The sequence below is a fragment of the Xyrauchen texanus genome, chromosome 36 (genome assembly GCF_025860055.1).
Source record: "Xyrauchen texanus isolate HMW12.3.18 chromosome 36, RBS_HiC_50CHRs, whole genome shotgun sequence".
Taxonomy (NCBI): Eukaryota; Metazoa; Chordata; class Actinopteri; order Cypriniformes; family Catostomidae; genus Xyrauchen; species Xyrauchen texanus.
Genome location: NC_068311.1, coordinates 16,020,257 through 16,037,501, shown reverse-complemented (window position 1 = coordinate 16,037,501; position 17,245 = coordinate 16,020,257). Strand labels below are relative to the sequence as shown.

The 17,245-nt window shown below is 37.8% G+C and overlaps 1 protein-coding gene across 2 annotated transcripts; it reads right to left on the bottom strand.

Moving 5' to 3' along the window:
* Nucleotides 1-1,801: 1,801 nt before the first annotated feature.
* On the bottom strand, nt 1,802-16,993 carry tp53i13 (tumor protein p53 inducible protein 13). Of its 2 annotated transcripts, none has more exons than XM_052107089.1 (9): nt 16,372-16,993; nt 13,498-13,569; nt 13,304-13,339; nt 10,601-10,659; nt 10,389-10,467; nt 10,173-10,301; nt 7,336-7,542; nt 6,501-7,184; nt 1,802-5,507 (listed from the first exon to the last, which is right to left on the bottom strand). In XM_052107089.1, exons 1-9 carry the CDS (start codon nt 16,465-16,467, stop codon nt 5,487-5,489), a joined length of 1,383 nt encoding a protein of 460 aa, XP_051963049.1. In that variant the 5' UTR covers nt 16,468-16,993; the 3' UTR covers nt 1,802-5,486. The 2 variants fall into 2 exon arrangements, with proteins under 2 accessions (XP_051963049.1, XP_051963048.1); XM_052107088.1 differs by having other exon boundaries at nt 1,803-5,507; nt 6,494-7,184.
* Between the last annotated feature and the right edge of the window lie 252 nt (nt 16,994-17,245).

The following is a 17,245-nucleotide window of genomic DNA, read 5'->3' as shown; positions in this document are numbered from 1 at the left end:
TTTTCAAGTAGATGTAATTGTGCTCTCACTGTCTTTCTGTCGTAAAATGCTAAAGTGGCTAATTGAAAAATTGTTTGTGGTGAGGCAAATAAAACGTTCTTTGTACAGTCAGACTTGATGTGTAGCAAGAAAAAGTACAACACAAATGGACCCCAGACAACCCGCAGAGGGATGGTGTAGCGGGGTGGAATATGTTTCTCACGTTCATCAAACATAAAGGCCAAAAAGGGAAAAGAAAACACATCTTGAAACATGCAGCAGCATTGCCCTTCTTGTACGCACTAAACCTCATTTGCTTGCCAAGAGCCCTGCCAAGGTTTCTTAAAGCAAAAGGAAGTAGCTCATGTAATTTCAAACAGATTGTTTAACACCTCAAAGCTTTTACAAATATCTTTAATAACCCATCAAGCGTCACCTGTTTGACCAGATCTAACATTTAAAGGGATAGTTCATTCCAAAAATCTGTCATCATTTACTTACTCTCATGTCATTCCAAAGAAGTTTAGCAGAATGTCTGAGCTGCTCTCTTCCATAGAGTGAAAGGGGATGGGACTAGAGTATGTCAAACATGCCAGAAAGGTAACAAGCACTATAAAAGCATCATAAAAACACATTACACAAAGCCATGTGATATTTATGAGATAGAAATAAACTGAAATGTATTCACTGAAAATCTTGACTTCAAAATCATGGCTCAAAAGCCATGGCCACCATTCATTGAATTGAAACGTTCAGCTTTGACATTCTGCTATAAATTTCTCCTTTTGTGTTCCATGAAAGAAATAAAGTCCTACAGGTTTTGAAAGACATGAGGGTGAGTAAATGAAAAATCTCTCATCATTTACTCACCCTCATGACATGCCAGATGTGCATGACTTTCTTTCTTCTGCTGAACACAAATAAAGATTTTTAGAAAAATGTCTCCGCTATGTAGTTCCTCACAATGCAAGTGAATGGTGACCAGAAGTTTGAAGGTCCAAAAAGCACAGAAAGGCAGCATAAAAGTGATCCATAATAACAGTGGTATTACATCTTTTTGTAACAGTGGTTAAATCAATGTCTTCAGAAGTGATATGATTGGTGTGGGTGAGAAACAGATTCATATTTAAGTCCTTTTTACCATTAAAATGCTCCTCCCTGCCCTGTAGGTGGCAATATGCACAAATAATGCAAATCGCTAAAAACAAAAGAAGAATGTGAAAATGATACTGGAGAAGCTGAACGCAGCAGAGATATCTTTAATGAAAACCTGGTCCAGAGCACTCAGGACCTTAGACTGGGCCAAAGGTTCACATTCCAACAGGACAATGACCCTAAGCACACAGCCAAGACAACACAAGAGAGGCTTAGGGACAACTCTGTGAATGTCTTTGAGTGGCCCAGCCAGAGCCCGGACTTGAACCCAATCAAACATCTCAGGAGAGACCTGAAAATGGCTGTCAGCCGATGGTCCCCATCCAACCTGACAGAGCTTGAGAGGATCTGCAGAAAAGAATGGCCAAGTCCCCAAATCCAGGTGTGCAAAGCTTGTCGCATCATACCCCGAAAGACTTGAGGCTGTAATCGCTGCCAAAAGTGCTTCAACTAAGTACTGAGTTAAGGGTCTGAATACTTATGTCAATGTGATATTTCAGTTTTTTCTTTTGAATAAATTTGCAAAGTTATCAAAAAAATTGTTTTTGCTTTGTCATTATAGGGTATGGAGTGTAGATTGATGTGAATTTTTGTTTTATTATTATTATTTAAATTATTTTAGCCTAAGGCTAAAAAATGAAGGGGTCTGAATACTGTATCCCTTTAATACACCAATCAGTAATGGTCTACAACCTCTTTAAATCAACATGAACATTCATAACAAATCTTTTTTTGTTCCAGATTTTAGTTTGTAAATTTACATTTTGCATTCTGCAAATATACACAAATAACAACTGGCATCGTATGTCACTGTGGTATTATTTGCTTTCTGCTATGGTTTCACAATGTATATCCACGGGCCAATGATCCATAGATTGCACTGTATTCATTATTAGGCTTTCAAATTACTACCTTTGCACAACTAACAACCACTCACACTTGCAAAAGAGGAGCCAAATTGTCACTGAGGTAATCATACAGTTAATTCTTTTGAACAGTGAGCAATTCATGGTGACTCTTTGAAGAAAAAAGAAAAATAAAAGAAAAAAAGAGTAAAGACAAAACAAAAACTAATTCTAGTCTCGTATTAAGAGGTTTAAGAAGAACATACAGTATGGAAAGACAATTGGATTCAACAAGACTCAAAAATCTGTAAAAAGTCAGGTTAGCTCTTTCTCGTAATTGTAGCAGAGTCAGAACCTGTAACGACAACAACATTCGTCATGATAGGATTAAGAATTGGCAAATTGTTTGTTGGAACTTGTTATATTATGTTTTTATAACACCAGGCCCTTTTCTCACAGTGACTGCATGGATAAGCATTTCAAAAGACTATATCCAAAACATGATCTGGACAATGACTCTCTTAATCCTTAGTGAAAAATTATTGCACTCTTTATGTGATTACAGAATGTCATTTGAATACAGCACTGAAAGGAATAAATACATAAAAATACACAAAATACATAAATATTTACCATGGTGACCATAGTTTCAGTTAAAACACTACAGTTACTACAGCTATTGTTCCTACAATAAAACCACTGTAACTTGATTACAAGGGGGCGGGGGCCAGAAATTGTGGTTACTGTGTTTCTTTTTTAAATCTGAAATTTGTAATAAAAAGAAATTAAATGAACAAATGTGAAAAATTATTCTAAGCATTGTTATTGTATATTGTTTGCTGAAACCACTCATATAATCTGAGCACCTAATATACAGACTCTGTGTTCAAACTTGGAGTGATGATACCCTTAAGCAGTGTTTCTCAACTGGTCTGTTCAGATTGGTTCGCAGACAGCAGGAAAAAAATCTTTACTGGGATATCAACAGGATCAAATCATATCAGATCAATACAGTGGTCACTCATCCAACGTCGCTTGTCATCCAGGGGCGACATGTACCGGATGCTCATTAGACAGCAATTCTCGTGGCCATCGCTAGCGCAGGATGTATGCCGGTTCGTAGCCGCTTGCCCCATTTGAGCGACTAATAAGACCTCTTGTAACCCCCTGGCCGGGCCGCTGTCTGTCCCTTCTAGACCCTGGTTGCACATAGCCATGGGTTTTATAACTGGTCTCCCTCCTCCCATGGCAACACAATCATTTTGACTATTGTGGACCGGTTCTCGAAGGCAGCTCACTTCATTCCCATGCCCAAATTATCCACAGCGAGGAAGGCAGCGGTGGCAGTCATAAATCATGTCTTCTGCATTCACAGCTTCCCGGTCGATGTGGTTTCTGACAGACGCCCCCAATTTGTGTCTAATTTTTGGGCTGAATTCACCTGACAGCTGGGGGCTATGGTGAGTTTGTCCTCTTGGCTCCATCTCCTGACCAATTGGCAGGCGGAGCGGGCAAATCAGGAACTGAAAAGACCCTTTGCTTTGTGGCCTCCCGTAAGGCGTCTTTTTGGAATGATCATTTAGTCTGGGTCGAGTATGTCCACAACTCCTTGCAGTCGTCGTCTAATGGGTTGCCACCCTTCCAGTGTAGCCTCAGTTACCAGCCCCCTCTGTTCCACACCAAAGAGCCCGACGTAGGGAGGGTACTGTCATGGTTCAGATGAGTTCATGGATTTGATCTGTTTGTTTTGTTATTTCTCTCCCTCTTGTGTCTCAGGCACTGCTGGCATGCATGATCAGTGTTTCCATGGGAACGCTGATTATGTCACTAATTAGCATCCTAGCAGCACCTGGTTCTCTGCCTGCTTAATCCCTTCATTGTGTCAGTATCTTTGCTAGATTGTTGTTTGGTGTGAAGTAACTTACCTCAGTCTCTCTGCCTACTTGGTCCTGTCTCGTGTAATGTACCTGTTTGGTACAGTCTGTACAGCCATCTGTTCTGACTCTGCCCACGTATTGGGAGTGTGGTTACCTTCCAGTTTGCAGTACGCTTATTCTCTGCACTCACGACTTATCAACGGAGGATTCATCTTCTCTGCCTATGTGTCGGGAGTGCAGTTACCTTCCAGTCTGCTGTGCATTTGTTCTCTGCACCCATAACTCTTCAACAGAGGATTCCTCATGGATCTGCTCCTGACTACCACAACGCATACACTCAACTAACACACTCTTCACTGAGGATTCCTCACGGATCTGCTCACTGTGTGGCCATGGCATGCACTAATCAACAAACACCTGCAGCCGGTGCTGAGTTCTACACTCTTTGCCAGCCCAGTTGAAGTTACAATTTATTGTTAATAAATCCTTTGAACTGTTCCTCTGCTCTTGGGTCACTTTGTCTCACTTTCTGTTTGAAAGATGTATAATATTAGAAAATACACAGGATACAAAATATAATAGGCTTATCAACTTATAGGGAAATAAAATTCCCATATCTTTTGTTGTTTACATCAACTACAAAAATAATGCCACTTGATACATGCCCTTATAATTGAAAACCATACAAAATCAAATAAAATGTGACCAAGCCTACATCATATAAAAGGTTTTTAATGCATTGGATTGCCACTTGATGTCCAATGTAAATTCTGGGTCCTGAAGCAAAACCAGTTGAAAATCACTGCCATAAAGGTTAGGAATCAGGGCTTTTCAGAAAACGTTTATGGGTTAAAATCCAAACACGATCATAATCTTAGTCCTTATTTGCTCCACCTCTACTTGGGATGACCAGAGATTGCAAGGATACTGACCCTGCAATAAGTTTATTCTTGGATGAAAAAGCATCAGTTCAGTTAAAGTGCTGCTAAAGTTGCATAAAACTACTGGTATTCATAAAGAGCCAATGGAACTGGAGAGCTCTCTGCTGCCATCTATCTCAATGTGTCAGGTCATGAGATAAACAAACTTGCACTCAGACCAACAGATGAGGCTATAAAGTGAAAAAGCATCTTCCCTAACAAGAGGCTTCTGACTAAATTAATTACACTTACTACTAAAAACCTATAACAACCTAGCAGATCAGGGAACAGCAAACAGCTAATTTCTTGACATACCACAGATAGATATTGTGTAAAAGGTTTATACTGACATTTTATATTAACTGGTACACAAGACTGTGGAAAAAAAGTATTATCACTTAATTATGTCTCAGTACAGGACACCAGGGAATAATGAAACATTGTCTTTTTTTTGTGCTACCTAGCAGTGTCTGTACAGTATATAAAAGATTAAAGTTTTCCATAATAGTTGATTTGAGTGGTACCATATGATTAGGTAGATCCTCTAACAAGTATCCAAGTGTGCATACACTGGAGTCAATCGTCATGATTTATAGTGTTCAACAATCTTGACAGTTACTCAGAGTTCTCTTCAGTGCTGGAGAAGGACAACAACGCACATTCCTGTCTCCTGCTCTGGCTGCTCCTCCTCTTTCTCCGGCCAACAATCCTCAGCCTCCGCCGGATGATATCTAGAACACACATGACATCGCTGGTAAGTCTTTTCCAACAACAGTTCTGTTTTGAAACCTAGTGAGCTGCCTTGCTGCTTACTGCCTACATAGGTAGCATCCTAACGGTCACGGAACCTCATAGGTGACTGATGTTTAACGCTCTACATAAGCAGCAACGTAGGCAGTAGTGCCCCACACAAGTAGCTCACTGCATGGTAGACTCGACTCGCAATTGAAATACAGTTTGGCCAGAGGCCGTATGAGATAAGACGGGTCCACTGATATATGGGAAATGGGAAAAATTGTAACGCTCAATATGGCGGCACTCAATGAAGTGCTGCCTTACTGTTAAAAGAGCCAATCGCCATTTTAATTGTGACATCGCAACGACACGAGATGTGCATTACCTAGAGCAGCCTGATTTTGTTTTTGTGATCTGAGCTAAAGAAGCCCCCAAAAAAGATTATTTGACAGTAATCTTGACCAAATATTTTGGAGATTCTTTCCCCAATTAAGTTGATTAAAGCTGTACTTCTATTCACAGAAAATAACTACTGGGAAGCGTATCGAAAACGGCAGCAGAGTGACCGGACTTGTCTTAAAGGGACTTTGGTTTGACTTTAGCATGTTGTTAACAATACAACACTCTAATAAGCATTCATTGCACACAAAAATATTAAGTATAAAATCCATTCTTCGATTAAAACCTACTTTTTAGTAGTGAATGAAACTAATACTGCCAATTTTTTTTGCTTTGATAAAGGTTGTATTGTCAGACCAGGTTATAGGTCACCCTCAAGCATTTTGGGTATTATTTTGGCCAACATACGAGACATTCTGGCTAATATAGGACAGTTTGCGACCCCTTAATGAATCATTAGCATCGGAGCACATATGTGATCTATTCAGCCTCACAATGTTTTGGAACTGAGCAAATGTCTAAATCTATGGAAAAGTGACATAATAATCTGTCAATGCAACTTGAAGAATTTAGATGTACACACCACCCACGTTCTCATAATCTTGCTGGCTATCATGCCAGTAAAGACTGGGTGAAGATCGACAGTGCCGATAGAGGCGCGTGTGAAGCACAGACAGGGTGAGCAGCACCAACAGGAAGCCCAGAGCGGCTGCTGCCCACACAGCCTCGTCAGTGCGTGGAATGGGGATTCTTTCCCCCCTCATGGGTCCCTCTAAATGTAGAGACTTTAGGTCTGTAACACCACACTGTCCAAGCTCTCCACATTCTGATCCAGACCTCTGTGCCTTTGTGTCAGACTTAATGCGATGCCTCCTCCCTTCTACTATAGTGTTCTTCAGTGACTTGCTGTCGGTCTGGTCATTATGCCGGTTAACCACTTTATTCTGTACAAATTGCTTCTCTGCATCGATTATCTTCTTATCTTTGTCCTTAGCATTCACTTCTGGTTCCTCAGAGTCCTTAACTAAACTGAGAGATTGGGTAGCATTAACTGCCGCCAAGGAGGCCATCTCCTTTGTAACATTTTGTGGTAGTGTGTCTGTATTTGTCAGGTTTGCACTCTCTGTGCTGTCAAGTTTGTCTTGTTTGACTTCAGTTTTCAGTTCCACTTGCTCTGATGTTTGTTGGGTGGCCATTCTGGTCTTTCTGGTTCTTCCTCTGGTCCTCTGTACCACACTGAGACTGAGAGCCTCCATGCAGCAGTGTTTTAGAGACTAGCATTCAGAGATGAGAATGAAGGTTGTCATTAACATTTAAATGTACATAAAATTACTGCATCATCATCATAAAAAAAGTAAATAAAAAGAAAGAAAGAAAGAAAGAAAGAAAGAAAGAAAGAAAGAGGTCAGTGTGCAATTACTTTACCTTTGATCTCTCTACTTTGGACATCTCTTGACTGATATTCATGAGTCTGTCCACGGGTGCTGGTTTTGTCAAATACAGACTGTACTTTGCTCTTTGGCTTGTGCTGTATTGACTAATGTTGGAGGAAATGGAAACCAACCAATCACAAAGCCCAAGTGTAATGTGAGACATCTCAAGTGAGCGACCCAAAGAGACCACAGCTAAAGGCTTTGAGAAAGACAGATAACAGACATAAAATATTTGTTAAAAATGGTGCTCTGTCAGTGAAATCAATTTTACATTTTCGTTACTTCCTGTGGGCCTTCATCTAATTTCCAACAGAATGTGCTGTCATGTTACCAAAATGTAATTAGTCGAAATGTAATGATTCTCAATACCAATTTTCAATACCAATACCACAGTAAAACAAATACTAATTTCTTTAAGGAATATTCCGGGTTCAATACAAGTTAAGCTCAATCGACAGCAAAAACTCTGACTTGTCGCTTTTCTTAAAAGAAAAAGGCAAAAATCTGGGTTACAGTGAGGCGCTTACAATGAAAGTGAATGGGGCCAAAATGTAAAAGGTAAAATACTTGCTACCATTACATAATAAACATAATCCTTTTCTTTTAAAGATATATTATAACACTCATTTTACTTAAGTAACAATACTTAAGTTGTGCATTTTGGGAGAGGGGGTATTTTATGTTATTTTCACTTCAATAAAAAACTTCATTTTAGTAAATTGAAGTCAAAACATCACAATTTGTCAAGCATTGGGGGTCTCTGGTGACATCTGCTGGAATAAAAAAAATATATATTAAATGAAATTACTATTTTCAGTAGATGGCTCCAGTGCTCCATGCATTGGCTCATATTATTACAAACTTAATTTCTTATCACAAGTTATGTATTTGATATATATTTAGACATTATAAAAAACTTTTATCTCAAATTGCAGCATTTTTCTAAACCGCTTCTGTTGAAGTATCAGATTTTGCAATGACGCTCCAATATGCTGTCAAACATGACAGTGCAACAAAGAAAAGGCAGAGATATTATTTTGTTACTTGTCATTTATTCCAAACATCAAAATTCTAGAAGAAACTTTGTCACACAGACCTGTTTGGTATATATAAACACGTTTGTCTACACCCGTGAGGGCCAAATGTCTTCATCAGTATTAAAAAAAAAAAAAGAAAAAATAATTAAAAAAAAATCTTGAATTGGTCAGATGATTTTGATCTTCAAATCTACTGACGTGCAAGTGTTTGTGTGATGGTTAGGGTTAGGGGTAGAGTTTGGAAATAGAAATGACTGTTTGTCTGATATGAAATCAATGGAAGTCAATGAGAGATCACTAATAAAATCAAACCTGTATATGGGTGGGTGTTTTCTGCATTGTGAATGTTTTGTAGTCTCACTCCTACATTTATGTATGGTTGTGTTCTGCATTGTGTCTGATTTATTGGTTTTTATTTATTTAATTGTTTTTTTTCTATAAAAATAAAAATCTCTGTATTTTAGTATTTCCCATTCATTTTCCATGGCGGGTCAAAAATGACCCAGAGTGCCACACGGAGGAGTAATCACTGGCACATCAGCAACGGCGAGAGAGGAGTAGACTCTTTTATTCATATGAAATTCTACACCTGCATTCCAATCTACATATTTATGTAATCCTTCCTCATGATCACACAGCCTGTTTTCATGAGCTGAATGGGAGGCTAACACATTTTTTAAATGTGACGAGACTGCAGTATACCCAACAGACTTGTGCAGCACATGCAAGCCATTCGCATATCATGAGCCGGCAGCGCTTCACTTTTCACTCCTCACACTTTAATAGTGTTTTAGTCTCCCATTCAGCTGATAAAAACACGCTGAGTGATCATGAGGAAGGATTACATCAAGATGTAGATTGGAATGTTTGTGCGAAAAACTTCATATAAATAAAACAGCCTGCTCCTCTCTCACTGTTGCTTGCATGCTAGTGATTACATGATTACAATGACATGATATAAAAATTATTTAAGATTCCACACAATTTCGTGATCAGTAATCAAATAAGCAAATTTGTGACATTAACTGTGTTAACTCGTTTTGTACAAAAGGACAGGTTTTCTTTCATTAAAGAACTTTCACAAGATGCTTTGTGAAAATTCACATATCATAATCATTGGTTTGTGTATAAAGTTTTCACTAACTGTTATGCTGATAATATCATTTGTAATGAAAAATAAGCAATTAAATTTGAAAAATGCAAAATAGAAACATTTTCACAAGTGTACTCAAACTTCAGAAAATCACATACATCACAACACAGGTGAGAATGTTTTATTTTTTTGGCACAGCCATTGACCAGGACAATAAAAAAATGACACTCAAATCAAAAAGGTTGCCGACCCCTGCCTTAGACTTATCGAATCATGTCCAGATTTTATTTTGTTTGTTCAGATAGCTAGTGGGGCAAAAGTCACCAAGTCTTGTACCACTCAGATAAAGGATACCATTTTTTATTAAAGGAAAAGTTAAAGGATTAAGTCCAAAGTTACCTGAACAGCGCAAAAGGGTTAAGAAAGAAACAACCGTGCTAACATTGCCTCATTCAGACCAAATGACCTCATTTATAAGTGCTTTGACATTCAGGCTGCTCGTCAAACAGATAGCATGCCGACTTGACTCGGTACAGCAGACTTTTCTTTTGAAAATATTTTTTTTATTTTAGTATCGAATTGGTACCGAAGAACATTTACTTTTGACAACACAGGTGAGAAAACAATCATCCAGTGCTCAAAAGGGAAAGAAGTGGTACACAAGTTAATTATGTGAATCGTGACTGTCGCATGACTCACTCTATGTCGGCTTAGCCAGGGGTAAGATGTGAGGATGAAATGAGGCAGGCAAGAGTGAGCCAACATTGCCAGACTCCTGCGAGCTTCCGCTGAGACACACGGGTGGTACAGAAGCACCAGTGCTCCTTTCTGCCAAAGATAACAAGTTCATGATTAATTTTGGAGATTGGCTTCAGTAACAAGCTTAACTACAGGTATATGGAGACTGTCCATTACTTTGAGGTTGTTTAGCCAGCGCTGAGGAGGACAATACAGGTACTCTCCACTCTCTACCTCAACTGGCCTATAAGGACCACTGGAAAGAAAACAAGAAAGACAACAAATAAAACAAGTAGAATGGAAAAGGCAACTCTACACATATTACAAGTAAAACCAGATAAGGAATCACAAAGATAAAGAATTATGTATAAGAGAGTGCCATTGCTTACATGGTGGGTATACGGTCACTGTATATAATAGGTGTGTCCATGCAGATATAATCAGCAGGCTAAACAAGGCAAAAATGACAGTGAAAATGAGTTTTGCAAGCAAGCGAGTTTCATTTTATTCTTCTGCTTTGGATCTAATGCAGAATAACAACAACAACAAAAAATACCCTGCTATTTCAACCAAATTCATCATTACAATGCGAGTGAAATGCTCATGGGAAAAATAATATTAATGAAAGTGACAGCTGTTGTCAACATGGTTAAAGAAATACAAGTTAACCCTCCTATGGTCTTCATAAATGTGCTTTACATTTGGTCCTCCCGTCATTTTTGACCAGAAAGAGCAAAGGTGTAATTTTTTTATTATGATAATGATATCATTTCTACTTCCCTGAATTAAAAACAACAAAATGATGCACCTCTTTTGGGATTTTATGATATTTTGATCTTATTCACATGTAAATGTATCAATTTTATCCTTAATTTGCATATTCAAAATTTATGAAAAATTTCTATTAGAAAATATGAGAATGTGACACAGTATATTAGAGGCAGATTGCTACCATCTGGTGAACAAAATATAAATAACATGACTTGAAAATCATGTCGTGACAATAACAACCAGTAGATGGCTGCAGTGTTCTATGTAGTCTGAAGGGCGTCACAAACCGGACGCTTCTGGCAGACAACATTGTGCATTCTAAAATTCGAAACAATTGTTTTATATGAATGTATGTGCACCGTCGCTCGCTGTCTGCCAACTGAACCGCATCAGTGTACCCGGTGTTTGATGCCTGTGCCATGTCCTAGCCACGACATGACGTGGCACTTCTCATCCAGAGTGTGACCGCCTTGATTGCTTGATGTAACCTAATTTTATATTCTATCACAAGTTATGCATTTGGAACAGGAATTAACTGCAAAATTGTGAACACTGAATTAAGATTGTAAAACAGAAGAATCTTTACTTTCTATACTAACAATTTATTTTGAAAACATTTTCAAGTCAGTGAGGTGAACAGCAAAAATGAACAATAAATGCATAAAGAACAAACAGGTCTTTCCCATTCATTTTCAATGGTCGGTTAATTTCGACCGCAAAGACCATAGATGTTGCTTTTTTTTTTTTTTTCTTTTTTTTTTTACACGACCACTTAGATTTTCAAATCTTCATATTTCAAGCAGAGTAAAAGTCACTAAGTCTTGTATCACTCGGATAAAGGAAGCCATTTTTTATTAAATCAGCAAAAGTGATTCTGGTCAAAAATGACAGAAGACCATAGGAAGGTTCAAATCAATTGACATCATTTGTAGCATAATGTTGATTACCTCAAAATAATTTGACTCGTTCCTCCTTTTCATAAAAAAAAAAAAAAAAGCCAAAATTGAAGTTACAGTGAGTCACTTACAATGGAATGGGGCCAATTTATGGAGGGCAGAAATGTGAATCTTATAATTTTATAAAAGCACTTACATTATATCTTCTGTTCAAACTTGTGAATTAATTGAGCTGTAAAGTGTTTTTTGCAGTCGTTTTAGTGTTGTCATGGCAACAAAGTTGTAAAATTTAATGCAATGTCACAGAGCGAGACAAAGAGTCCCAAGAGCAGGGGAACAGTTCAAAGGATTTATTAACAATACATATGAACTATCACTGTGCTGGCGAAAACGGATGATAAAGGCACCGACTGCAGTTGTGGGGAGGGGTTTGAGGATGCGATGGCCACGCAATGGGAAAATCCATGAAGTGTGTGTTCGTAGGCGAGTGTGTGCGTTGTGGAAGTCAGGAGCAGATTTGGAGGAATCCTATGTTGAAGCGTAGTGAGGTGCAGAGAACAACACCCAGCAGACTAGAAGGGAATCAATCTCCCAACACGTGGGCAGAGATGGGCAACCAAGCCGATACACAAAACAGGACCAACTACGCAGAGATAGTGAGGTAAGTTACTTCACATCAAACAACAATCTAGCAAAGATACTGAGAACATGAAGGGCATAAGAAGGGAGTGATTTAGTGGAGAACCAGGTGCTGCTAGCATGCTAATTAGTGGCATGATCAGCGTTCCCCTGGGGACAATCAATGCCCCCATAATCTATACAGGGCCTAAGAGAGCCATAGATGTAGAAGAACCATGCCGGTGATGAGTAAGGGCAGATGAGACCTGTTTCCAGAGAATCATTGATATACCGGTTCATGGCCTCCCTCTCAGGAGCCGAGAGCGAATACAGCCATCCCTGAGGAGGCAAGGTGCCAGAAAGCAATTAAATCGCACATTTGTATGGGCAATGAGGAGGAAGGGTCATGGCGCAGGACCAGCTGAACACTGTGCATGCCGGCAACGCCTGCGAGACATGAGGGAGAGAATATAACAAAACACATAGAACAAACCAACAAACTCACCGGAGCTGTGACTTGTAATTTAAACAGAAAAGGTTTAACAAGTGTTTTAATCACCCTATAATCATGTTAATGTGCATATATGATTTAAGTCTTGTGGCTATACTTTTGAAACAGTGAGTATTTTAATATTTATGGACTGGCCCTATTCATCTCCATTATAAGTGCCTCGTTGTAACTCAGATTTTTGCTTTTTTATTTTATTAAGAAATGTTTCTTGTAAATCAACATTACACCACAAATACTGTTGATTGAGCTTAACTTATATTGAACCTGGAATATTGATTTAAAAAGGACTCCTTTACCTTTATGGGATATTTTGTGTCAATATCAGGTATATGCTGCAACAACAAGAAAAGGAACACCTGTCACACCTGTATTTGCTCAAATCACATGTAAACATTATATAATAATAAATGTTTCAGCAGTGGATATTTTGTGCAGAGAAGTTCCATCTGCAATGACTTCTGCACTGTATAAAAAAGACAACCTCACTTACCATCTGTGACTGTGGCCAGAGCTCTTGACAGATGAGCTTATCAGGTTCTGGTAGGTCTGTCACAAGATTTGTCTTTTGGACACAATGAAATACACAACCAGAGTTGGATGTAATCTGATTACAAAGTAATTGTTACTGTAATCTTATTACTTTGTCACAAAGTACCAAATTACCATAGATATTGCAATTATTGTTATTACCATAAAACCATGAGAATATTAATATGGGATCTCCTTTAAACAGTGGAAGAAACATTTAGAATCTTTAAGAAGTTAACAAATAACATGAACTAGAAATTTTTTCTTAACATCAACAAGATTTGAGGTTAAAATGTATATAAATGTATGATTGGGAGTGTATATTTTAGGTGCTTTTTCACAATTGATTATCACCTTTAACGCTAAGAGCCAAGCAACAACATTGGTGTTTTTTCTATTTTCCAACACCTTATAGGTGTACATTGACAGGCTCTTAAAGAAGCCCTCATAATAAATCTCCAACTGATTGACAAATTCACTTGTGAAATGGATCGCTGTGAACTGTGCCAATGATTGACTTATGATCAATAATATGGTAGTAAACAATACATTGTATTCTAAAGCCGCTTTTTATATTGTCTTATCAATGATGAACTTCTGCCACAAGAATGTAATGCTTTAAAATTTTCTGAATATTTTGTATTTTATATATATATATATATATATATATATATATATATATATATATATATATATATATATATTAATCAGGACACCATGTAATTAATTTGATTAAAAATGTTAATCGATCGACAGCCCTAATATATATATATAGAGTGCATCCGGAAAGTATTGAAAGCGCTTCACTTTTCCACATTTTGTTATGGTACAGCCTTCTTCCAAAATTGATTAAATTCATTATTTTCCTCAAAATCTACAAACAATACCCCATAATGATAATGTGAAAGAAGTTTGTTTGAAATCTTTGCAAATTTATTAAAAAAATTAAATAATTATTTTTAATAATGGTATGGTATAATAATGCAAATGGTATATTCAAATATACCATTTGCAAATATCTCCTATAAACAGATGTAATTCACAAACCTCACGAAAATCCAGCATTTTCTTCCCGTCGAGCACTCAGCGAATGTCTTTCTTACATTTATTATTTTATCCAAAGTGCATTATTACAGGGACAATCCCCCCCGTGGCAACCTGGAGTTAAGTGCCTTGCTCAAGGACACAATGGTGGTGTCAGTGGGGATCGAACCAGCGACCTTCTGATTAACAGTTATGTGCTTTTAGCCCCCTATGCCAGTGGTGGTGGTGTAGTGGGCTAAAGCACATAACTGTTTAATAACAGCCTTTGCCATGACACTAAAAATTGAGCTCAGGTGATTTGTGAATTTGAGCTCTTGAGTCAACAGTTTACCTGAAAATCAGTGTTACAGTCTTTGAGAGGTCATATTCTTGAAACACTTGATAAATATGATGGAAAAAACACCCTTTCCACTCTTGACCAAAGAACTAATAAAATTTGTTAAATGTGAAAAACAAAATCACAAATCATAAAGGTCAATTTGAGCCTGTGTGCTGTCATTGATAAGAATTTCATTCATTTTAGGGCTTAGATCATTCATATTTCACAATGCCAATATGTGAGAAGCCAATGAAATTAGTAAACTCAATTTGTTAAATTTTGTGTGAAACTAGTGTTTTTCTTTCATAATTATCATGTGTTTCAAGAATATGCCCTATCAAACATGTAACACTGGCTTCTCATACTGCTGACTCACGCACTCAAAAAAGGGTTAAATGAAAAAAACTGTACTGTGAAAGAATTCACAGATCAGGATGGTCTATTTAAACCTGGTGTGAAAAGTAAAATCCATTTGTGAAACAAATCCAGTTTTGTCTGACACTAATATTTTCTGTCATAAGTTATTCCTCCCAAGGCCTATGACACTGATTTTTCAGGTAAACTGTTGAAACATGAACCTAAACAAGGGTTAAGAGGCATAAGCTGAACTGTGAAACATTTCACAGATCATGAAGGTCTTCCGTAAAAGTTTTCACAAATCAGGCTCTATCTAAAACAAGTGAATTTGAATGAAACCAGACTGCTTGTTTAATTGAAATTAAATAACTGACTTGAACATCTGGCATTGGTTGTGTTTGTACTGCTGAGGATTACCAGTCGTGGGCGAGGCCTGCTCTAACGTGACATCACTTTAGAGCAGAAACAAAAACCATTCATTTTGACACTGTTTTTGATTAATAGAAATATAAGAAAGAGGAGTGGGTGGACTTTTAACATTGTAGGGTGGTTGTGTACACACAATGCCGACTCACATTTATGTTCAAACACCTTGTAAAAGTGAATTTTGCATAATAAGTCCCCTTTAAGAACAATTTACTAAATATTCTAAATGTGTTTTATTATTTTGCATTTATTCAGTTTTCAGTATAACTGATTTTATGTAATTAATTAAATTTTACCAATTCAAATTGTTATTCCTTCTACAAGGAGTTATTGTCCATCTGCTGGATCAGCCTGCACCAGTTGACAAACAACAACAAAAAACAGCTGTGAAAACTTTTCACAAATCAGACTTGTCAAGATGAGAGTGGCTTCACTCTTCAGGGTGTTCAACCTATGGAGATATTTGCATTATAAAATAGTCACAACGTTAAAACGACTGATTGCGTTGCAGAGGATGATGTCACCTGAATTCACATACATGAAGAATATGCAACACCGAAGTCTGAATTTCAAAACACAAACTATTATGACAGTAAGTGCAAAAACCAAGTAACCTTTATTGTAGGAGTTAAGATACTAACATGTATGATCAATGGTTTAGATTGAGTACAACAAAACGAAAGTGTTTACCTTGCCATTGTCGCAGTTGTGCGTTAATCTGGAGTGACAACATTGTGTCAGCCCGAGCCAAATCAGTCCTGACAGGACGCTCACTTGTCGAGTCATCACTGTTTCCACGAGGCGTAGTTAAATACATTCAAAATACATTCAAAATGTAATACGGTAAGGTTTACTGTATCTCTGCCAGATCATCGGACACCTGCGCCTCAAATCACCTCGTACGAGTTTAGAAATATCTGTGTTTACACACGCCTCATGATCCATGCTCATCTGAGGAATACAATCTTTACAACTACCACTGGAAAGTTTGTTCAAAGAAACACAAAACCAAATTTTAACGGTCGCGTTTGGTCATAAAAAAGTCTTCATATTAAAACAGGTCTGAATAATCAGGGATGTTTTAAATCCAAGGTGCCACTTGGTAAACAGCGGAGTTTCTTTGTGGATCTGTTACGAGCCATCAATGCCAAACATCATGTACACCCTCCGTGGCACGTATAATTTGCTGTTATATACACAATAGTTGAGTACAATCTAAACTCACATGTACTGTAAATATTTAATATGGTAGCGTTCAGAAAACACATACGAGTGTTTTTGTCTACGGTGGCTCAGATGGATCGAAAGTAGTTTTCACCCTTTCGGACTCCGTCACGTCATTTGCCAAATAGGAAGTCTTAGCGAGGTAAAGTTGGTTGTAAATTCGATATTCGTTGGATAATCCCTATGGTGTTTAAGGGACCGTCTGAAAACTCCACACACTGCTAAAACGTCACGGGCGTCTGCGCATTCAGTCACTGGACTTGCATGTTCTATCGTGAAAAACACTGCTATCGAGGCTTAATACAGGTTAAATTAAGACAGTATGTTCTTTCGTATGAGT

Coding starts and splice junctions, on each gene's coding strand:
- tp53i13 (XM_052107088.1), bottom strand. CDS start 16,467: ATGACTCGACAAGTGAGCGTCCTGTCAGGACTGATTTGGCTCGGGCTG. Junction 13,340..13,497: donor TCTGGCCACAGTCACAGATG/GTAAGTGAGGTT, acceptor TTGTTGTTGCAG/CATATACCTGATATTGACAC. Junction 7,543..10,172: donor CCTGGCTAAGCCGACATAGA/GTGAGTCATGCG, acceptor TCTTTCTCAAAG/CCTTTAGCTGTGGTCTCTTT.